Below are 24,237 nucleotides of genomic sequence, written 5' to 3'. Positions count from 1 at the left end.
ACCTGGTGGTTTGTTTCATATGTCCTTGAAAGGTAAAATGAAATCCCTCAATGTTTAAAGCAATACAACATTTTCAAAAGTACAGTATGTCTCGCTCTAAGTTTGCAGCTTCACAAATCCCATTATTTTTAACAAGATGGGTCTTCAGCCATTGTTTCTTTCAGTTAACTTAATTGGCTTTACAACAACCATACAAACCCTCGGACAGGTTTTAAAGAAGTTTTAGTTTAGTCCCATTTTATTGGTGATTAAAATGCTAGTTAGTGTAGATGGAAAGCTAAAACAGAGCGAAAAATATATATTTAGATTCAGTATTTCATTTCATTAGATTACAGTTTCCTTTAATCTTCCTGTGTTACCTATTACGGTATACAGCACATCCTCATTCAGCTAGCAGGTATACAGTTTTGTGTGCAGTGGACAGTATTTTGGGACACTTGGTTTTACTTCAGATTAATTGGTATAAATAATTTGGATAAACTGGAAGTATGTTTAAATCTCTCGTTTGTTTGAGCACGCATGCCGCTTATCTGGTTGGACTTTACAGAAAAACTGTCTAATGATGTCACTGCGTCTCCAGATGTCAGCAGTGAAATTGGAAATAGTGGCCATTTAAACATGCCCCAGGTTAAAAAAAAGACAGAATTTTCCTTTAACAGCCTATTCCAAATAGGTCATGATGGTACATGGTCCACATCCCAACAGCACCCTCTCACTGACTACACTTGAACAAGCTTTTTCAGATGTAAAATGATGTGGATAACTCATTTTCACCTCATGAAACTTCAGTGCACATTGTGCATCTGTAGAAAACTAGAATTGCCGCCTTGCGGTTTTATGACTCCGCCAACCAGTCAAGTTGTAGTTTATATTCATGTCTGTACAGACCCAAGATGAGTGTCACCTATGTATCCAACCAAATGTGAAATATGGCCACAATGTCTTTCTGTCCTGAGTTACAGTGTTGAATAACGGCCAGAAAAGCGGTTTTGTAGAACATGATGCCACAGTGAAGTTGACCTTTGAAATATAAAGTTTGTGTGAAATGTGAATTCTTGAGTTACAGACAAAAACATGTTTTATGAGGTCACAATTACCTTTGACCGCCAAGATCTAACCTGCTAATCCTTGTGCCCAAGTGGACATTTGTGCCAAATTTGAAGAAATTCACACAAGGCATTTGCTCTTATGAGAATGGGACAGACAGGCATAGAAAGTGATGAACTATAACTATATAACACAGTGACCTTCATGTCTTATTTTGTAAGGGCCCAGTTTGACACTGTTGCTCTGACTATCCCTGTTTTTGTTAGGATTTCTTCAAAACTCGAAGGTACAACAGGCGCTGAGGAAGAGACCCCTTTTGATGCAACAAAACCGGAAAGGATGAAAACAAGAAGAAAGAATGGAAAGTGATTGTCTGTGTGAGAAAGAGAACAAAAGACGGAAAGGTTTGCGAGGGAAAGATGAGTACAAAGTCTCCGTTCATGGTAGCAGAAACATTTTTTGGCTACTTTAAAGTGAATGACGCAATTTGATTCACAAACGTGTCCAAGTCATCATTTCAGTGAACAGCAGTGTTACATTTGAATGCATAAGACTCTGCAGGAGCTGTCTGTAATCTACCTTTACCACAGAGACTCTGTAAGATGTTCATTATTAAGCCGTCAGGGTAAAGTGAGTCAGGGCTGCTTTAGCAAATCGGTCAGCGGGTACATGAATTAGCAGTCCATATGCAGAATTACAAAGGGCATCAATTCATTCTGGCCTCCTACACCAAAAGAATGGCTTGCAGTCAGTAAAACCAAACATATTTCTGGTAATAGTTTAAATACTTGGAGATAAAGTTTGTGTAACAAATTCTTGTGTGACAAACTGATTGTGAGATGCTCCCTTGGGTATGATGGTGCATGGATAAAGACAGGTGGCAGGTGTAACCTGCTATGAATGCTTCATTTTGGTACTTTAGATTTAAATAAGTCCATCATTAGAACTGGAAAGGGCAGAAGAGTTTGAGTTTGTTAAAAGAACCAGACTATCCATCTCTAGCCTCTCCTGTGTGATGCTAGGTGACCTGGAAGTAAAAAGCAACAGAAGGCATTCCCGCCCACTGGCTCCGCTGGCACCGGGCTGCCCCCACTCTCACCGTCAGCTCCACGATCACACATCACATCACATCACACACACACACACACACAAGCACAGACACAGCAGCTCTTTAATACGTAACACTGTTTTGAATGTCCTGCTGATGTGCTCTCTTACAATCTACTTTTCCATGTCCTCTCAGCACTGCCACCTCACCTCTCCGTGTGGAGGAGTTTGTGTGCCTTACAGTCAGAGGTAGCCTAATTTTGTAGTACTCCCAGCTGAGTCCCCTGTGACTGAAAGAAAGGGAGGTTCCAGGCCAGACAAAGTACGGCCCATCACCTACTCCTCTGCAAGGAAAGCCCTGCTGGCTTCAAGCCCAGATAACAGAGGAGGGATGAATGTAGGACTCATGTCTCTGCTCTATGAAGGTGTTCCAGGAAGCACAAACAAAAAAAAAAACGTTTACAAGAAAAGGAAACATTGAGTTGTTAAAAAGGTTTTCTCTGTGAGGCTGATGTCTTTGAGCATCTGAGCGTGCAAATATTGGCAGACATATTTTCATGAGTGACCTTGAAGTATAACATGCACACGGTTCAGGTTTCTGTGTCTTGTCTCGTGTGGAAGAAAAGCTCCTGCTGTCAGAAAATGACCAACGTTGGAGATGAGGAGACAATGCAAAGCTGGTCACCGGTAATGAAAACTGAGAGTTTTCTGAACACCCCCCCACACACACACACACACACACTTTTATCCTTCTGTCAGTGTCCTTAATGGTTTTTCTCCTGCAACAGATCATTCATCTTCTAAGTAGCATTGTCAGTATCTCTTCATTGGCAAACTGCAATAAGAGGGCTGCTAGTCCTCTCATTTAGAAGTGAAGACATGAGAGGAAATATGAGATCAGCTTTTTGCCTTCATTCCATTATTCTCTAATGGGAAAAAGCAGTTTGACATGCTGCTTCCTCTGGAGCCACTGTCTGAAGCGTGTTGAATACATACTCCTCTGTGGCAGGCACAAAGATTATTTTAATGTTAGACTTGAATTACACAATTTAAAGCAGTTTTCTTTTTTTTTTTTGCTGCTATCTACAAGAGAAACATTCATTTCTGATGTCATCTCTTCCATTTCAAGTCTGTTCTTCCATATGAAGTAACCATGGTTACCATATTGTGTCTCTACATCTAAAAGCCAGCTGCTACCATCTGAAATGGCCGTAGCCGGTAATGAACACTGGGGTGAAAGATGAGACATTATATCATTCTTTACGTTTTGAGAACTGGGACAGTCGGGCATGCCTGTGCTGATGTTGTACATTAGGCAGATCGTTTTCAATGATCTCCTTTTTACCAGAAGTGTCTTGCCATTTGAGATGGATCCTGTCTCCCTGTATTGTGTTTTCCCTCCCCTCCCTCCGCTCTCCTTCTCCCACAAGATGCCTCGACTTCACTGGAGTTAAAAATAGATATATCCCCCCGGTGCCGCTTGAGCCTAACTTTATTTTCATGGGGGAAATGAAAAGCACACATACTGGAGGGACCGAGGGAAAAAACAATAACCTTCGAGATCCAATGACAAATCAGTTTCTGTCTGTGCAACAAAAACAGCACGAGGAGGAGCAAAGGTCCAAACGAAAAGGCATTTTGCTTAAGTTTCAACCTGTGTGGCTCTCTGTTCTTCATAGAACTCGCTTACTAGCCTTTTGGTTTTGAAAATAAATTAGTCCTTGCCATCTGTTGCACAGGACTGAAGCCTACCACTCCTCCTGACAAATCAGATTCAAGTCTAAGACTGTTCTTAATGACCAAATGGAAAAAAAAACAATCCTGCTAAATATTTGAACAGGAGATTTTATGGCAGGTTAATAATCACAGTATTTTCAGTCCCAGCATGGCCATATGGATATTGATTTCTCGCTGACTCCTGCTGACCCCAATTCATCTTTCTGAGCATTCTTTGTGCACACATGCACAATCCCAGGATATATGCAAAGAGAGAGATGCCCACACTTACACGTTTCTTATCACTTTGGGTTCTGGAGACAAAGGGAGTGAGACGGTGGGAAGACTAGGGGACAAACTGAATGAATGAGAAGAGGAAGAAAGTGACATTGCAAGAGAATGGAGACGGATGAGGACATGACGGCAAGCAGGAAAGGGAAAGGAGAGCGTGGTAAGGCGGAGTGAACGCTGGATTCAGAGTGTGACAGACAGGAAGAGGAGGAGGAGAGCAGAGAGAAAGGGAGGGGGAAGGGCAGGCGTGGGAGAGATGCGAGTTGAGTCAAAGCCCCCGAGCTCCCCTGATTTCTCTGTGAAAGACACAGTGCTGAAAAGATAGATAGCGTGTGCCCTCTCTGCCAAGGCATGCCCAAGACAATGACATCATCATCATCAAACTAGCAAGGACACGAGGCGAGAGCCCCAGACTCACGCTTGGATCTTTTATTCATTATTATTCACTCACTTATTCATCATTTTCCTCGCGCTCAGACTATCGCTTTGCGCTGATGCTGATCATGGAGTCTTCATACTTAAAAATCATCCTACAATAAAATAGTACTCTTACTTTGACATACAGTCAGACTGCCACTTTGCACAGTGACCATAAATAGTCTTCATACATCAATAAAAATATCCCCAAAATAAAACATGTACTTACTTTTCCATACATGTACAGTTATATGTGGACACTTTGGTGCATAGCACAGGGATGGGGGGAAATCACAGGTTTAGGTTTAACAGGAGGCTACAATTACAGAGTAGGAGAGAGGGTTTTTATTCCCTTCATACTGTATGTGTTGTGTGGGGTTGATATACTGTTGGTGCAGGCGTTTAACTCTGGTGAGCAGCGGCGTCACTGCTGACGCTCCTTATCTGCAAGTCTCTTCGCTTTATTCTGGAGGTAACGTGCTTTGCCTTCCTCGAAACGTCTCTGCTCCTCCTCTCCGTCAACCTGAAGAAAACAGAATAAAAGACAAGGGATTTGTTTTCAGACACATTCATCATTTCCACATTCCCTACACTGGAATGTTTCGCTCGCTGTTATTATATTAACCGTGGGCATGAAGCTCTGATCTAATTTACCAGTCTGTGATACTGTAATTGCCGTTCAAAATACAGAATATGAAATACAGAATGAATGATTGAAACTTGGAGAGGCTCTGCATTATATGCATACAAAGTATGTAAATGTGGAAGAAGGCATTTAAGTAGAGTTGAACAAAACCACATGATATTAGCAGGACTTCGAAAAAAGAAATGAAATTCCTCAAAGTGCATGTTTCTCAAGGCATTTCATCAGCATGTTAGACAACACAAGGCATCATGTATATGCACCGGTTACGGAAAATGTAGTATTTTCTGCAACACTGGCAGCAGAGCCTAAGGATTGCAAAGTCAGTCTGTCCATGAGATAAAATACCACATTATCAGCACAACTTCTTATCAAACTGCATTGAATTTGATGTGATTATTACAGTAATGTTATCTAGAGGACATTTCCTATGAATTTTATGATTTCATTTAAAATCACCAACGGGCCAAATCTTCTCTTAACCAATATTTTGGTCCATGACAAAGTAGCTCAAAGTAATGTGCAGATTCCAGTGAAAATGGATGTGGACACTGATCGCCCCCAGCTGAATTAATCGTAATGTTTTCGGACGTACCATTGTACGGTACTGTGGCACCATCATTTACCTGCATAGGAGGTTGCATATTCTCAATCAGGTTTAGCATGCTATCTACAAAATATATACAACATTAATAGCATTATTACGCCCAGGAATTCTGGGAAGCCCCTCCTGGATACACAGCTGCTATGAACCACCTTTTCACTTCTGTTCTTATTCTGAGCAGCACTTTCAAGCCTGTGAAGAACAAATCTTCTCTTTCTCCTTCACTTAGCTCAGTTTGACTGCTGGTTCGTGGGAGGAAGCTCTAGCTAGCCTGCACAGTTTAATTAGACTGCCTGGCAACCTTGTGACTTAAACAACAATACCACCACCAGTGACAGTGTCAACACTTGCTTTTATGGCACTGCCCGCTCTCCCACTCCCTCATCTAAACACTGTTCTAATAGAACAGGGGAATTTGTTCTATATGCTTGTGCATGTTTTTGTTTGTAAAATATACTGTTCAAGTGAATACTTGGATTAATGACGCATTCAGATGGAGGATCTTTGCTGTGCACACACCGGGTAGTTAGCAGATTCAAGAGCAAAGACACCTGCCACTCAGCAGCACTCTGGGTGCAAACTGACAGATGGCGCCTTAACTTTGTGGAGAGAGCAGAGTGGTAACAGATATGACAAAACATCATGCCAGGGACAAGCCCAGAGGTCACGACTCAAATGTGATGAGAATATTAAAATAGTGACACTGAGCTACAAACACAACACCAGTGGGAATTTCTTGTTTCAGGAGCATACAGCTGTAGTATTGGTGTGTTTGTTGTATGCTGGTTATATAACATTCAACATACTGCTCAGTCAATTTTGCTTTTGCCATTCAACTGAAAGTAATGGATAATTCCAGTTCATTGACTTTCAAAAAAAATGAGAGCGGGACCAAGTTTCACCACAGTCCCAGTATTTAAGTATTTAAATATAACACAAATACAGCTCAGACAATTTACTTTTCAAGTAGATAATTTCCTTGTTCATGTACACAACCATTATGGAATCTTGCACCGGTGTTACAAAAAAAGGTGCAAATTGCATAGCAGTTTCATGGATATGAAATCAAATAACAAATATTGTAAAACCTGAATGAGGACTGTCTGTTTTTTCCCTTTGCAGCAGTTTAGAAAACTATAGTAAAGCGTTGCCCTCTGTTCATATATGACAAATACTTTACTAAGTAACGTGTGACTCATGTTGCTGTTTATTGTAACATGTCACAGTAATATCATGCTTTTCCTATTTCAGCACTGCACAGACAGCATGCATTTTCTTTTGATGTAGTTCCAGGTGTGTTGATAATCCACTGCCTTTTAACCATTCATGAAGGGTAGTGAGTAGATGGGAACATTAAGTTATTGGTTAACATTTCCAACTAGACTGCAAGAAACAAAATGTACGGAAAGCTAGTCATTACAATGTTATCAAAATAGGCCCCGACAAGGTGATTTGGGACCCTGACTTTAAACACAGGTTTATAAATCATCCTATTTTAACACAGCTACTGCATGCACCAAAGACATCCATCATTTCACACAAAACGTTGTTAGAAAATGATGTCATTACAAGCCCCCAAAAAAATAGCTCAGAAGGACTACAGCAATGCAACCACAACACAAGAATAAAAAAAATGTATGTATGAAATGTGGAATCGGTGAAAGGTAATAATGTCGTTGTGTTTCTCTGCAGCCACCAACAGCTATTTGATGAAGGAAAACTGTATGGGATCTGTATTAAAAATGTCTTCAGGCTGTTTGAAACCTCTACGTTCATTGTTTCTCTACTTCAAACCCCAAATATCACTCTCTTTCTCTCTCATTCCATCTATCTCTCTATCATTTGAGCCCCTGGGGGTTATAGAGGACCATTATTTAATCACACTTCTCAAACCACAGTGAGCTACAGCGAGAAGGTTTAATGAACATGGCAATTAAAAGGAATTGTACACCTAACTACAGCTAATGAAGAAGGATGGTCCATCACAACAGGAGATGTGGCCCCTAAAGTTTCTGTCCACGGCAAAGGAAACAGAGGCAACAGTAAATGTGAGACAGACTGGCTGGGTGGAGGACAGATATACTCCAGTAGTCTATTATGATTCAAACTACTGATGTGCAATTTCTCCTACAACTTTGGCATTGTATTTCTTTTGATTGTCTCAAACACATTTTCACTCCTAATTAACCATTTTCCAAGAAGATATTTCCAGGTTCTGTATTTCTGCTGCCATTTGAAGTCTTATCTCACCAGGCCAAACAGAACTAACAAAAGACCCAAATGTTCTAGTTGTTCGTTTCAGTCCAAGTTATCACCGGAAAATAAGTTATCAAGTGTGAATAGAAGAAAAGCTCGCCAAATGATTTGCATCATAAAGGGATTCAATTCATCTCTGTAAATTCTTAATACCAGTCTAGGCATATTACAAAGTAAATGTTTTACAGATAAGCTTTTGTTTAGTTCTTATGATGTCTTCTTCACTCTTTTACAGAATTAGCAGAAGATGGTATTTCAAATGAACCTTAACATGAGATCTTCCACATCTATAAAGCCTAAATACTGCTGGTGTGAACATTATTTGTCCTGCTTATACTATGTGTGCATTCCTGCGAGGCTGCACGTGTGCATGCATATATTCCTGCTCATGCGGATCACATTTGCATAAGTCAATGAGACAATTCAATGCTAGGCCCAAAATGTCCTTTTGGTGTCCCTGTGTAATTGGTATTCCCACAGTGGCTCCACTCTAATAACTATGATTATGCAGGATCATCAACTGCAACTCTGATGCAGAACCTTGCAAAAAGCAGCCATGCTTATTTTATAGTGTCTTCACGTTGAATACCACCATCAAGAAAATTCTCTATTCTGCCTTAACTTGAAAAAAAGACATTATCTCAAGACAACAGATACCATGTTTGGGTTCATAAATCTTCCCTGAGGCAGACTGTGCCATGAACACAAACTCAGACAAACCCATATGGCACAGATTATTGTATTGATGACTTTTACAGTATTTTGTAATTTGATTGTCATGCACAAACAGTTAATCCATGCATAGGATGCAGTAAAGCACACTGAAAAATGCAGTTATCATACCGTATGATAATGACATTAAGCAGAGTTTCCTGTGTGTCACAGTGCATGTTAATCTTCAAATGAACATTAACTGGTAAAAGGAACGCACACTCTGCATGTACAATATTTCCTTGTGTGTACCAGTGATTTTATGCAAAACGGTTACTACATGGCAAGAATAATACTAAAATGTAGGTATTAATTAACGCATATTGCCCAACGACTGCGTAACGAACAGTAAACATAATTTGACAGCATGCTTAACAACAAGACTAGATTGCAATCCTGCCATATTCATGTCGACGTGTAAATATCAAGATTTTCAAGAACAAATGAGGCCAAGTGTACTAAGTAGAGAGTTGAATATTGAAAGGGATGTGAAGTGATCACTTATGTCTCACAAAGTGAATTCAAGGGGGGCAGGGTACTTCGTGCAGCTTGTGGGTTATAGTCTACATCCTCTGTTGTTCAGAGGATGAGGCACTGAAGGACGATACTCATTATGGGAAATAAGTTGGCTTGTTAACATGTTGCAATAAACTGTAAACAGAGGCTTTGACTGCCTCCCTGTTGCTATGATTACTCATTTTATGTAGCCAGCGCATTAATGTAGAACAGACAGTTTAACCAGAACTACATAGTAAGTGTCCATTATCAAATGATAATGAGCATCACACAGTCAATCAGAATCAAGTATTCAGTCAGACTATGGTATAAGCAGTTATAAAGTTTGTTCACCATCTTAGGTTGATAGTTTGCAAATATGTGCTAATCAGCAGTAAGCACAAAGCACTGCTGTGGTGGGAATATCATTACTTATTTTGACATAAACTTATGAACCTGTGTGCCAAATTTCACGTTATTAAAATGGACATTTGTTGCAGTACAAATAAGTAAATGATCATCTGCAATAGATTGCGCTGGGAGACATGAATTTATTTGTCTGTTGTTCACTGGGAAGCAAGACAGAGTCAGACCTCAGAGCTTTGGCTGATTTGGTCGCACGGCCAAGAGAAACAGCTGTTTCACCTGGCATGCTGGCCGTCCATTAGGTGGACAGTTGAGTGGAGTGTGACAAAACCAAATGGTGTAAACCTGGAACAGGGACAAGGCTTGTAAAAGGGACTCCTTGGACAATGCCAGTAAAATGCCACAGGGGTTCCTTTGTGTTGGCACAAGCTGTTATTAGAGCGGGCAAATGCCAGTGTCTTAAAAGTAGCACTAAGGAACCAGCCATCTGGACTGGCATGAGTCTGGACTCTAACCTCTACGTTTGTGTGCGACACAGAGCAAGAGAAAGACACACTCATACAGGGATGACATTTAAGACAATGCTGGAAGCTGTCTCATTTGTGGACATAAAAGGATGCATCAGTTCAGTCGTAATCAATATTTTATGTTGTCAGTTTTCCTAGTGAGTTGTTCAGCATGTATAGGAGTCATCCCAAATTCTTCAATGAGCTGGATGTCATCATAGTTTCAGTGACAGCAGTGTTGCATAAGTGATAACATGATGAATACAGCTACGCAGTGGGGAGTTCTCGTCATATGTAAATTATGGATTTATTTTTTATAAATAATGTATCGTATGTCATGAAATCAGAGCAGCAAATGAAAGCACAATAGCACAATTTTCCAAATGAGAATTTAACTGCAATACCAGGCAGCAACCAGGTAACTGTGTGGCATAAATATAAGGAGTAAAATGGCTAAAATGGAAGAGTTAAGAAAAACAAAGATGGAAGTGATTGTGACCGAGCTATAGCTATGTTTCAGTTAAAGGCGTAAAATGAAAAGTGATGAAATTAATGAAAAGTGCTCACGGCTATATTGAGCTTTGTGTTATAATTGAGCATCAGTGCTAGCTAGCTCTGTTTATGTGTCTGTCAGCCCATCTTAAATTAAAAGTGACACTTTCCTGCTCTGTCTCTGGCATCAGCGAAGGTCATAATAGTACATGTGAGAAGTTTAGAATTGACCCAGATGAGAATAAAGGGACCAAGACTGTTTTGTCTGTCTATAGGTAAAAGCCACAGTGTTCGCTCTATGAATATGGACCATTTCCACTCACTTATTTGTTATGCCATGTTGTGTTTCTGCACAAAACAGAACACTGGCTGTAATTTAGATTGGGCTCCTACATTATAGGCTTGTATGCACACTTATGAAAACGGTCTGATTAAAGACTCCTAATATTCATAATTAACCGTCCTTTACAGATTCATGAATTGAGGCGCACTGAGAACAAATGCCGGTATGCTGTCAGTGCCGTGCCTTGGATTACCACAGAGTCAGAAATATCTGCAGCTCTGGCACGAGCGTACCGGTTAACCCGTTGCTGATTGTCTTGAATGGGAGGCATCCAAAAATAAATGTGCATCACTTCATGTGGACTACAGGAGGTTGCCATGACAACCGGGCTTGTTTTTGTGTCACAGGAGGCCAGCTGAGTCTCTGCCATTGAGGAGGAAGAGGAGGGTGGGGGGGGGAAAGGATGGCGATGCAGGAGAAGGAAGGAGGGAGAGATGATGAAAAGAGGGTAGAGGAGGGATGGAGGGAGAGATGGATTGGAAGGAGGCAGGAAGGAGAAAAATATGATGAACAAGAAGGGAGAGGAATGAAGTGAAAGCAAGGTGTAAGAAAGACTTATCAACTGTACTATTTTAACCTCCATGCCTCTGGAGAAGGATTGCTGAATGTGCACACAGTGAGAAACAACCACCTCTTCATTCATACCCTAGCACACATTCACACTCCACCAGTGTGTAACCACAGTGCTACCATATCCATCCACCACCAGCTGGTATTCAGTATACACTGGCCACTGGCTGAGGATTAAAAATGCTGACTTCCTGGCAACAAGCCAGATATCCGAACCTTGAGACAGAAATACAGTGAATACGTATGCTTATTAAAGGTGCTTTTAGGCATTTACGATTATTTCTATGCCGGCCAGTGTGCACAGACATTACTTCAGTACTTTTCAAGGGTACTGCTGCAGAGACACGAGCACCCTCCCCCCGATATCCCCCCTTCTGCTCATGCTGTCCTCTTTCCCTACTTCAGCACTACCCTCAGTACGCTAACATTAGTGACAGCCCATCTACAACCCCCCACAAACACAGAGTCCCTAACCTCCTGCCGAGCTAAAATGGGAAAATCTAAAAATAGAAAACGCAGCGGGTTCACTGAAGAGAAAGCGAGGATGAGAGAATGAGGGGAAAAGCACCTGCAGACAAAAATAGCAGACGCTGTCCTTTCGATCAGGCTATTTATAGAACACACCTGGAGCAAAATCTGCCACAATGTCATGAAAGTTACATTGGAGATGGTTTGACATGCGGGTGTTTTTATGTTTCAGCTGAACAGGGTTCAGTAGCAGATGATTCAGAAATATTATGAAAATAAGATAAGCGTCTTTAAGTGCAAACACATTTACTGTGTGCACACTGTTTTGTGTGTGGTTTGTTTCAGCATTAAAAGGATTTTGTCCACAACGCATCATTTGATCCTTTCATGAAACTGTGGATAATGAATGCATGAGTAAAGATTTTAGCTGTTTGGTTCATGTGAACTTTACATGACGAGGCCAGGAACAAAACATGAAGCCTGTGCTGTAGATTTGGGAGAAATGGCAAACAAAAAAACACCTTCAGCAGAGATTGAAAAGAATAAGTCTCCATCATTCTCTATAAAGTTGGTGATCAAGGAAAGAGCTCTGGTAAAGGTAGCTGTGAAGGTTGGGTTTCACTGACGCACATTTGAACAATTTACAGGAGCAGATGTCTCTTCTCTAATGTGCCTTTCTATTGAGTTACTTGCACATGTTGCAAACTGCCATCACAATAAAGTAATAGTTTGGTACTTAAGGATAAAAGCTTATTTTAAATTCTTGCCAGGAGTAAATTTAAAAAAAAAACCCTGAAGCTTACTAACTAACACGATATATCTCGTTTGTTGAGTCCCAACAAAAAGTGTAAAGATTAAATACTTTGCTGACTAGCTGATGGCTGTAGTTTCATATTTAGTGTACAAACATTAGACTGGTATCAATTTTCTTATTTAAATCTTGTCAAGAGAATTAGCCTTTTTCCATTCCTTTTTTCCTATTTCATTGAAAAAAAATCAATAAATTAATAAAAGTAAGTCAAGTATCAGAAGTACTAAAACACTATATAGATCATAAACATTTGCTATTTAAGTTTAAATAATTTCCCAGTTTACAAGCCAAATCATTGTTGTTGCAGAAAAAGTAAAGAGCAACAGTTATTTACTTAAACATGAGCAAAATGACAGAGCTGATTATCCTGATTATATATTTATTCAGAAAACATCAGCACTGCTATAGTTTATTGGTTACTTTTCAAGTTTGAAATAAACAAAATAAAGAAAAAACAAACAAAAATCCGTTATCACAACAAAGTATAAATGCAATTTGACAGGGCTATTTAGAATAATAGATGGTGGTGGCGGCTGCAGGTAAAATTAAAATGAGAGGACAGGGCAGCCAAATGTTTGTTGCACTCTGTTCAGCTCTGTATTATGTGGCTTGCAAGGCTAATAAATGTCATCGTTTGCATTTCCATCCCTCACAGTCCCATGTTCACTGTTAGGGGAAATTCAGGTGTTAATTGGAATGACGTGTTAAACCTTATTTCCTGCATGTGACGCGTCACTTTTATACACCAGGGGACTGACATCTATGAATAGGTTTACCGCCATCAATAGACTTTTGATGGGAAATAGCTCTGATTGAGCCTCATCCTCCTCAAACCTACAGATGCATTAGAGTTTTATTTGTCTTTTTTTTTTAAAACTCACAAACACACAAAGACAATATTTTCTCTCTAAAACATGCACACACAAATTTCTCTATTCCTGCCCTTGTTTATCTGACATGCTACATCAGAGCCCTGCCAGCCCAGGCTCCATTTAGATTTCCATTTATAGTGTTGAGGATGAATTATTTAAATCACAGGAGATTTTTTTCTTTTTTTTGCTTCTCTTTTCATAAATTTGAGGTGAACAGAAAAATTACAATGACTCTAATCATCGCTGCAATTCCCCGTCATTAAAACAAAAGCCATGAGCAGCTTGTGTGAGATGGAAAACCACGTAATGAATGCATGGAGGGAGGCAGACAGTGGGCGAACCTAAAGCATGTTTTTGTGAAATGTAAATTGGTAGACCGACGGGTGCTTTTGAAAAGACTGATGAGCGGAGACGCACATTTGATGCACATTTCTGTCAGGCAAGGGAGGAAGCAGAGAAACCTGGTTTCAAATATGTTTCACAGTGTAACTGATGCTGCAGCTTTAAGTGTGTGTGTGAATATTTATGGTAAGAGGGGTCACTGTAGCTCTCGGTGTCATGACAACACACCTATAACAACCCATTTCCATGCTTCACTCTCATCTGCACTGCCAAGCATGGCTATTTTCCCTCAAATTTCCTATTACATGCCTGTGTTACCTGAAACACAGCAGGACATTTTCTCTTAAGATCTTAAGGCAAGTTGGACAGCAACTTGTAGTATGCATGCTGTCATTTTCCTACATGCTTTTCTACATTATTTTGGTAAGGTAAGATGATGGGTGCAGCTTTGTGCTTGTTACTTTAAATATTGCTGCTTTTAATGTATTTTCCGATCTTACTCAGTACTCTGCACATACTTAAGTTTAATGATTAGCTCAGTTGCAAACTCTCTGAATTTTGTTCAAGTGTGCACTTGAGAGAATAATGACCTGCTGTTGGACTCAAATTTCACTGAAGCTGCCCACTCAGCCCTTGCCACGGTTATACACTATTCTGCTTGACTAAAAAGCGAAGTTAGTGCTATTGTTACCAAATTTCAAGACGGGTTTATACCACACGGTGCAGGGAATCGTGTTCCTCACAAATAAGAAGAGATCAAACAATATATGAATTGCTGAGTGTGATAATCTTAATAATTAAAATTAAAAGTTCATGTTAAATCTAATTGTAATCGTCTAAACCCTTTGCTTCCCGCTTTGAATGTGATTTTAATGGCTCCTCTATTGTTTAAATCCCGTTCACTGAGAGGCTGATTTCACCTCACACAAAAGTTTTGAAGCAATCATCACAGAGACATTTGGAGCATGCGAATGGAGCCAGGAAATAATTTAAATGTACTAAGTTAAACAAACGGCCTGTGCAAACACTGTTTTGCATATAAACAGGCTTTGGAACGTCGTGTACTGCAGAGCTGGAACAAACAGCAGGCGTCTCTCTCCAGTCTGCAGGTAAGCAGACACACTTATCACGACAATTAGTGCTGAGTCAGCCAGACACAGAGGTCCAGGGATGTTGACATATTAGCATTCAGCCCTCAGCGCTTAAGGATAATGTGCAGACACCGCAAATAATTTATTGCACTGAAAATACATTGTGGGCTTTCAAAGAGTCACAGGTGTCGTTGACTGAAGGACCGTTACTATCAGGGCAAAAGACAGAGAAACAGAAGATCAAATTTACTGAGTAAGAAGTGAAGAGGTGACAGACTGTGAACATTATATATGGATGTGATGATGAATCCACCACTAGTATTTGAACAAAGTTTCACTGCAAACTAACTATGAAATAACATGAACAGTTTCACAAGTGAAACTAATAAATTACATTTAGTTGAGCTGAATATGCACTTGCTGACAGTTGTCATTGCATTGCTAATCTTTTTATATATAATTTACTTTTGGTAGTCCTAAAAATGCTCCATTCATTTGTGGCAAAAACAGTATAGTTAAGATCACGTCTGCTCTGTAAAGTGAATTTTGTACTTTGGACAGATCAAACAATCTATGTTTTACTCTCTATCTGTTTAAGACCTGTGCAAATGTAGCTCTACGCGGATATAAATGATGTTCAGGATCAAATTAATTCAACATACAGGTTTCAATAAACTGGCAGACTTTAGAAAGCAGAGATTAAATGGCTCCAACCTTAAGAGGAGGGACGGGCAGAGGCCTGTTGTCCTTGTCCAAGGAGATGAAGGTGAAGAAGGCAGAGACAGCGCGATACTTCCCTTTGTCTGCCTCCACCAGTGAGGAAGCATCTACCAACACTTCAATTTCCATTGACTTGTTACTGACGAACGTGAGCCGCCCCATCACCGTCACCACACAGCCTTTGGGAGACGAGGAAAAAGAGGTGAAAAATATGTCAGATGTTCACGCGGTAAGGAAAGAAGAATGTCTTGACCTCCTTTCATCTTGATTTAATTTAATTTCCCAAAAGCACATCCGCTTTGTACAATTTTCGTGTTTGATGCAAGCGACTCTGTCCTTCAGCCATCCGTAGAAAATGTGTTTTGTTGTCAAAAAATGCAAATATTGCATTGCAACTAAACAAAAGAACCTTCAAGCACAGTAACATTGAACACAAACTGAACACAAAATAAGCTGGTATGTTGACATTGTCAGCTGAGGAAAACTTCAGATCTTCTCTTGTAATCTACTTCAGATTGTTGAATCATGAACTTCTTGAGGTCTGTTCCACTGAGAGAGCCGGCAGAATGAAACAGGCCGATGATCTCTGTCTGGAAGAATTTAACAATTACAGCCAATCGATCTCTCCTGCTGCAAGGTTTTCAGATTGATAAAAAGAGGGATGTTTAAAAATAAAGTGTTTTTGTGCTTAAACTTCAAGCAACTTACTTTAAGCCTTAAAGAGAGCTGGGAAAGTTAAGGGGAAATAAATTAGCATTTTAGTTAAACCCCTTTCAAAAGACGCTTATGTTTACTAGTACATATTGAGAGGCTACATCATGTCGACTGCTGCAGAGCATTTGCTACCCTTGCTTTTGATTTCAACCTGAGCCCCATCTAATCCATCTAATGCATTTGACTCATCAAAAATTTGTGCTCTTCTCCTTTTGTCACCACAGGGAGGTGGATAAAAAAAAAAACAGTCATCCAATAGTACTGGGCATTGCTGATGTGTTTCTTTATTTTCTTTGATGTGCCTGTACTGTATTATTACTGCTGTTGCCATAGAGACGAGGACAGAAGGTGTTACCCCCGCAGTCTGAGATAGGTCTCAAGTATGTGACTGAGATCTTATAAAACAGTCAAAGTCATGAATAATAAAGGATGTACATGGAAAATGCAAAAGGCTTTTATCAAAGTATGTGCTGCAAACAATTTCTACGAGAGTTAAACTGAACAACAACCTCTTTCCTTACAAAAGACCTCTTTCCATCATGCAAATAACAACTGTGTTTCCAGACTCCTGCTAGTGAGCCTTTCAATCATAACCATAATCCTTCTTTAACCATAAGTAAGTAGTTTTCTGTTGTCTAGTCTTACCTAAGCCAAAATGACCAAAAGTGCTGCAGATCAGAAAATGCTCACATGAGTTGGAAAGTTTGGGTATATTTGTAAGAAATGTGGAAGAGTTTACAATACATGTGCCAGTATCATTCATTTGGTTAAAATTATTTCAGTGTGTGGAGCCTGAAGGAGGAAATGTGAGAAACAGTCTGCAAACCTTTTTGTATAAATAAGGTTTTAAAGATATCCCTTGGAATAAAACCTAAGACTATAGTACTGGGAGTAATATGTGAAGACTGCAAACAGTCATACTTTTGGTTACAGCAGAGAAATATATAAGTGCACGACAGCTCGGAGAGGACACACCATCCACAGGGGAATGATTAAAGGATGAGATGAACAAAAGCATCCATAAACTGAAACTACAGACAAAATATTTGAAAAAATGGCATGTTGTGTCATATTGCAAATCTGTTACGACTCTAATTATATAATCATCTTTTGTTAGTTCTTTCTTTTTCTTTCACTGACTTGTTTTTTGCAACTCTACCCTCTTTTTGTTTTTCTCTTTTCGGCATTTCTGCAACTGTAAGACTGCAACTTAAGATACACAAAATGTTGTGGGGGCGACTCAAAAGAAATAAGGGAAATAAATGTATCTCAATGAACAAGAACATACCAATAATTACTGAAAATCAGTCACAGTAACACATACTTTTATAAAGTGTGAGGTGGCGATCACTAAATATTAGCTTAAGTAGCACAAACTGTTACTATATGTGTAATTAACTTGTGTTGCCGCCTTTGGCTACTACTCATAAAACATTTTCAACAGACCTCCTTTGGCACCTTTTCAATACCAAAGTGTGAAAGTAGTTGTAGCCATTCGCTTCATCAGGAAAAATGTTCCGCTCTCTTTTTGTGGCTCTATAACCACATTTTCATTCTTTTAAAAAAGGTATAGAAGACTGTCAACAGGAAACCAATAAGTGAAGAATTGTGAAACACTGTAATGATTTTAGAGGAAATCCAGCATCCAGCACATACACTGAAAGTATTTACTCTCTCCATTGAGTGTTTTTGCATGTTTCCTCCAGGACTGAGTTCAGTCTCATGCAGATAAACTGCCTCTGGCACACATGTATTAGGCTCAGTGAAGCCTGCAATGCTAAATGACATAACACAAAAATGAACCTCGATGAAACTGGGGGATATTTTAAACACCTTCTTGATTAACAATTGATTCACACAGAAAGTAGATCCTGGGCTTGTGCAGCTTTGAAGGTCAGCCAACAAGTCCCATCTCTGAGGAGCTGTTTGATACGGCACTCTGCTGTGAGGAGAGTCCATGCCAGGTATACATGTTGTATGCACTAAGCTGGAATTGAAATACCTTTGAGCCATAGATTTGGTATTTTAGCTTTATCACAAGAGTTAAAGGTTTTCTATTTCTCTTCCTGGAAATTGCATTCTTGCATTAGCAAGTGGCCACAGAAGGGGACAGGAGAAGCGAACAAGGGAATCTGCAGATGGAATAACAGCCCTCACTTCTGACAGCGTCTCCAGAAACACATTAGGCAGGCGAGATTGTTTCTTTTGTTGCTGGAAATCAAAGAAAGTGTTATATATTCAGAAACATACTGTATTGTACCCTTACTCCACACCACGGAACTATTTAATTTCAGCTAACCCAAGAAATTATTATGATCCTAGTGTGGTCCAGATGTGTCTTTAAATAAGCATGATGTTTGCCTCCAATATAAAGTCTCCAATTTTATGTGTTGCCAAGGCTTATTTTAATCTAAAAAGGCGAATGCAACATTGCCTGTTCTTCACTATTAGGACCCAGTTCCTCAAATCCCAGGCAACAATAATACCAGCAGTCCTCTCATTCACATGTTGCCACACTGAGCAGGTCAAGTTGTGAAACAAAACCAAAAGATCGATGTGTTTCCACTATCCACACTTCATTCCTTCAATCCACAACAGACCATAATGGAAATAAGGGACCACAATGGAAATAAGCCCCTGGGCTTTATTGTGATATCCTGACTTTCCCTTTTATGTAAACGTGCAATCCCTGTCTGTCTGTATCTATCTATCTATCTATCTATGTATCCATCCGTCTTATTTGACCAACAACACACAGAAATGTCAGTTTAAAAATGAAGTTAAAAATCAGTGAAGACCCTCACTGTGAGAATTATTATGCAACCTGGCTCCCTTTATTTCTTTCTCTCTCCTTTAGCGCTCCCTTCTCTCTCCCTGAAATCTCCCTTCACCCAACGTTCACCTTTTGAAGTTTTATGCCTTTCTTCTCATTCTTTGTAGCTCTGCACGTTTTTGTTGGAAGGTATAATGGAGAAGAGCACTAACTGATACTCCTGTGGTAGCCAGCACCTCACTGACTTACACTCTCAGTGCCAAATAATACACATTACTGCTCAGTAATGTTTGCAGATGAAAATCTTTTCACTCAACGTAGATGTCATTTCAGTGTGACACTGATGTTTTAGCTCTAGAATATAACATCTTAGAAGTATTACAGAATAGCTAAACATTGCACTGGCCTGCATTTCATCTAAAAACATACAAAGGAACAGTGATTCAGACAAGATATCATAAAATGCAAACACAAAAGACAAAATCCAGGAAAACCTTCACTGTCTTCAACAGTAAATCTAAACTGTGTTTCCACATATTTGACCTCACCAAAGGTTTTGTGTAGCACACTGCCTGCATGTTTTTTACTGTGCTGTACACATAATTAGGTGGCAAATGAGATGTGAGATGGAACATGACAGGAAGACACATTAGTAAATAGAACGACAAAAAGTAAAATTACAACACATTGATTTAATTCTAATTGCTTAATTTGATTAAAATATTATCTTTTAGTAGTTGATACATACATGCATACATTAATTATTTACTAGATTATTTTTAAACGTGTAAATTGATTAATTGATTAATTAACCATTCCCCGTGTATTACTGTTGGCACAGAGCAAAAGTGTGAGTTGTGGCAGTCGCCCTTCAATCACACTGAATTCAACAACTTGCTCCGTGATCATTTGTTTGTTTGGTCGGTTCAGATATAGTCTCCTGAACCTATTAAATTTTTAGATTTGTATTGCTGATGCACCAAACCAAACGTTGTTTTGATCCACAGAGCCATCTTTCTCTGTATTTCACTGAATCGTGTTTATAAAAATGAACACTATATTGTATGACTATTATCAAAAACTATGCAAATCTGTTCCAGCAAATACATTTAATCCACAGGGTCTTTGTGGAGCTTTGTCACGCAGCATGACAGAAAGACTAGTGGAAAGTTAATATCTGGGGTCTTTATTGATCTCTGACCCTTCAACTGGAGACATTTTCGTTGCTTTGTTCATTCTGAAACTCTGCGTTATTTCTCTGTAGTTTACTTTCAGGTCTGCTGTGGGGGGGGGGGGGGGGGGGGGGTTCTCGCTGATGATATTTGTTTACATCGTAAACCTGCACTGCTCCACAGTCATTTTTCTGCTGCTGAACCACAGGACACTGAAAATCTGTGCAATTAGTTAAGTGGACCTTTCAGGCAAGATACAGCGAGACCTCCGTAAACTCATAAACAAATCATCTGTACAGACACAGACCTCGCTCAGTCTGTTTAATGTCCTGGGTCTTAACTTCCCATCGCACTGTATTTAATGTTCATTTTGTCTGCTGGTGTGTGGTCCTCTAGCTTCACACAGGTTTGCATGGCATATGCATTAGTTAATCTTACTCTTCGCTATTTATGGCGAAACATTGATGAGCACTTAAAGGAAAATTGCACGTTCTGATGTTTTTCCACTGTCCCGTTTTCTTTCTGGGATTATCATTATCTTATTAATGTTTATTGTTGTTCATAAGAATATAATGAAGAGAAAAACATGCCATAAAATGAAACAATAGATCCAGAGGTGCTGCCTACCATGCCAGTAGGTGTATTTGGGTGGCTTTTTGTTTTGATCTTTGACCATTATTTTCCTGAGCACACCTCTTTTCGCTGACCACCTTAAGCAAAATGGGAAATCTACTGGTGACATAACACCTAAGTCACTGTGGGAGCCAGGGGAAATCATGTCAGCACCACCTAAACTCAGAGGACAGACGGAGGCAGCAACTGGAGCGTCTAGAGGCAGCTGAAAGATGTGGACATGGATCTCAACCAATCTGTCCTGTTCAGTTTCCTGGTCCTGAAACTCACAGAAAGGTATGTTTTAAATGTTTAAAATGTCCCCTCCCCCACTGCCTTCTCAGACACTCACTCCTTGGTATGAGTGAATTATCCTGCTTGAATAAAGCCCTCTGTATTTAAAAATGCGTGTACTGTAAATGCAGGAGACTTACAGTTGACCTGGCACAGTTGTGCTGAGCTGTGAAGTATGAAAAAATTCCTCTCATATTTCAACAATGTAGCTGGTCGATTGTTAACATCACATCCTGAGGTAGTCATAACATCTGAGTGTCAGCACTGGATGTCTGGATCACATCATCTCCAGCACATCAACAACGAGGCGGGAACTGTTACCCATAAATGTTCTACAACACTTTCAAGAGACTGCTTTTAGTCATATTTGACATATTTAGATTCCACAAAAAGACGAATGCCTTAAATGTAGTAACAATATTTTCATTAATAATTTATCACAAGTTTTTGGGCCACAGTCACTGACAGCTTACAGTCAAAGTGCTTTTTGTACGCTGTAATTTTCTCTCAATAACATTTAATAATGTTATTTCAACACCATTTAAACTTTATTTGTCACAAGTTTGAACAGTTCTTGTTTGTGTTCAAATTGTTTCACTCAGGTATAAGAGCCTGTGATGCTCAGTTTCACCCTCGCTGGATAGTTTACAGTGGAGATACAGAGATGAAAACATAATGAGAGAGTATGAAATACAACATAAAGTAGATCCAGTGGGCCAGGAATATTCAATTATTCATTACATCACGAATCAGCCACATGAAAAGGAAAGGAAACATGTTCAGTATGTCTGAATCTACCTCTTGTTTTGATCCAGTTTCCCTGTGGGTGTTTATCTGTAGGAGAGTTTGCTCCTTCTTGGATTTATGTACTTCATCTTGGCTTCTGACTGTCCTGACAAGCACTACTTTGGATTAAGAGTGTTGTCCAAACCGTATTGCCAATAAAACGTTTAACCCAGGGTTCAACGTTCAGAATGGAAAAGCAACGTGAATGGTATCAACGTTGTGAGTGGACACTTTCTTCCCCATTAAGATGTCAGAGGCTAAGTGGATAATGTTGTTGTCAAAATCCTTGAATGAACTTTAAAATAAGAGGCTTAGAATGTGTCCTTATGGAAATCTGGACCTCACAGACTGAGAGGCTTTGTGGCAAATGCTGTATAAATGATTTCTCACTTTAACAGTGAGGAAACAACTCAGAGACAAAACTCCGTAATGGAAAATAGTTATATCATAACAATGATGTGTTTTTCCAGATGTAGCAGCCGCCACACCAAACACAACTGTTCCTGATTAGCAACAGTGTGACAACTGTTAACGTTGGCTAGCCCAATTTAAAACAGCACAGTCTGAGCCTGAGTTCATGGACAGCTGGGTTTTTCCCACATTTGCATGTAATTGTGTTTTTACAGAGTGGAGTTCATTATTGGGCAAGATGCAAAAGTAAAAGGAAGCAGCATCGTGAAAGATGGAGAAAACAGTTTCATGCCGCCTGCTACCAACGCTGCAGTGCACGTTTTGGAGAGGTGCACATCCTTGAACCCGTGGATATTTATATGTATCAGTGACTTAAAGCTCTGAGTGAATTCTCTACATCATCCTCACCTTTCTTGATCTTGCGATGGAAGTTGATTGCATCCACAGAGGCCGTGACAATGTTGGTGTTGCAGTGTCGAGCTGCCACAATGCCGGCGACCTCATCCATCAGCTTCATGGTCACACCTTTTCCAGAGACACACACAGGTTGGCATTTGTTAGATACACAGTGGATCCATAATGGAAGATTCATATTTTTTATTTTGACCTCAAGCTATGATTACGGGCTTTCGTCACCAGTGAAGCATTACAAACCAAGTCTTTAGGGGTAAATGTGGCAATTAAAGAGGCACTGCACAAACTAAATGCTACAACTACTGTAATGAAACACCAACATGCTGGTGTTACTAACATTGACATAAATTATGACATAATTATAACATCAACCTAAAAATCTGCATTTCACTGGGTTGAGGATGGCTTAACATGCCATTTATTGTTTTAAATACGTTTGAGCCTTGCAAAGCCAATCCTGAGACAGAGTCGACCAGCTGGAACCTATCAACGTTATGAAAAAAAAAAAATGTTAACACCCATTTCTGTGGGGTACTAGGATTAGCCTTATTAATAACATTTGCGTTATGTTACCACCCAGACACTCATAATTCACAGGAGTTAACTATAAAAAAAAGAGAGCTCCTGAGAGAGAGATAGAGAGAGAACAGAGAGCTACAGCCTCAGGCATTACTGGGGCTGGGGCTTGAATTGATACGGCAAATTGATACGGCTCAGGACCACGGTTCTCCACCACACTAATGTCCACTTAAGGGGATTCAGGGGATTCAGAGGGAAAAGTCCTCTATCTCAAAAGAGCCCTCTGTGGCGTGGATGCCATGCGATTCTGGTTCCATTTTTCTCTGGCCGGGGGATCATATCACTGAGCACCCCCCACTCCTCCTCAGCCCCTTGCACACTTTTTTAGCATTTTTCTTTTTTTATGCAGTGGGTGAAGTGAGGCTCCAAGATACACTTTAAGGGTATTCTCTATTCTCTTTGGTGGGATTCTCGGCTGTGTTTGAGACACTGTTTCACTGATATGAGATAGTTTGAAGTAAGAGCTAATGGGTTTCCTGATGCAATTAGACAACTATTCACCTGAAGCTGAATTATAAATGAGTCTGCTTGCCATTTCCTCAACAGTAGCTCCTCATTCAGACTCATTAGTCCACAGTTGATAGTGTGTCATCTGATTGCCAACAAGAAGTTTTTCAACAGACGTTCAGCTCGATATATTATCATAAACAGCCTGTTGGTCCACTGTGCACAAC

General features: G+C 39.8%; 1 protein-coding gene across 2 annotated transcripts in view; it reads right to left on the bottom strand.

The window, feature by feature from the left end:
* Positions 1-3,923: 3,923 nt before the first annotated feature.
* acot7 (acyl-CoA thioesterase 7) overlaps positions 3,924-24,237 on the bottom strand; it is a 48,133-nt gene continuing 27,819 nt past the window's right edge. For both annotated transcript variants that reach the window (XM_070840261.1, XM_070840262.1), the window contains 3 exons: positions 22,979-23,095; positions 15,803-15,987; positions 3,924-5,041 (listed from right to left, as the gene is read on the bottom strand). In XM_070840261.1, coding sequence (XP_070696362.1) covers positions 4,943-5,041; positions 15,803-15,987; positions 22,979-23,095 — 401 coding nt within the window. In that variant the 3' untranslated portion in view covers positions 3,924-4,942. The remainder of the gene's footprint in view (positions 5,042-15,802; positions 15,988-22,978; positions 23,096-24,237) is intronic.

This window comes from Pempheris klunzingeri, chromosome 11, assembly GCF_042242105.1.
Source record: "Pempheris klunzingeri isolate RE-2024b chromosome 11, fPemKlu1.hap1, whole genome shotgun sequence".
NCBI classification, from domain to species: domain Eukaryota; kingdom Metazoa; phylum Chordata; class Actinopteri; order Acropomatiformes; family Pempheridae; genus Pempheris; species Pempheris klunzingeri.
The sequence above is the reverse complement of the archived record's forward strand: the minus strand, read 5'-3'. Positions and strand labels throughout refer to the sequence as shown.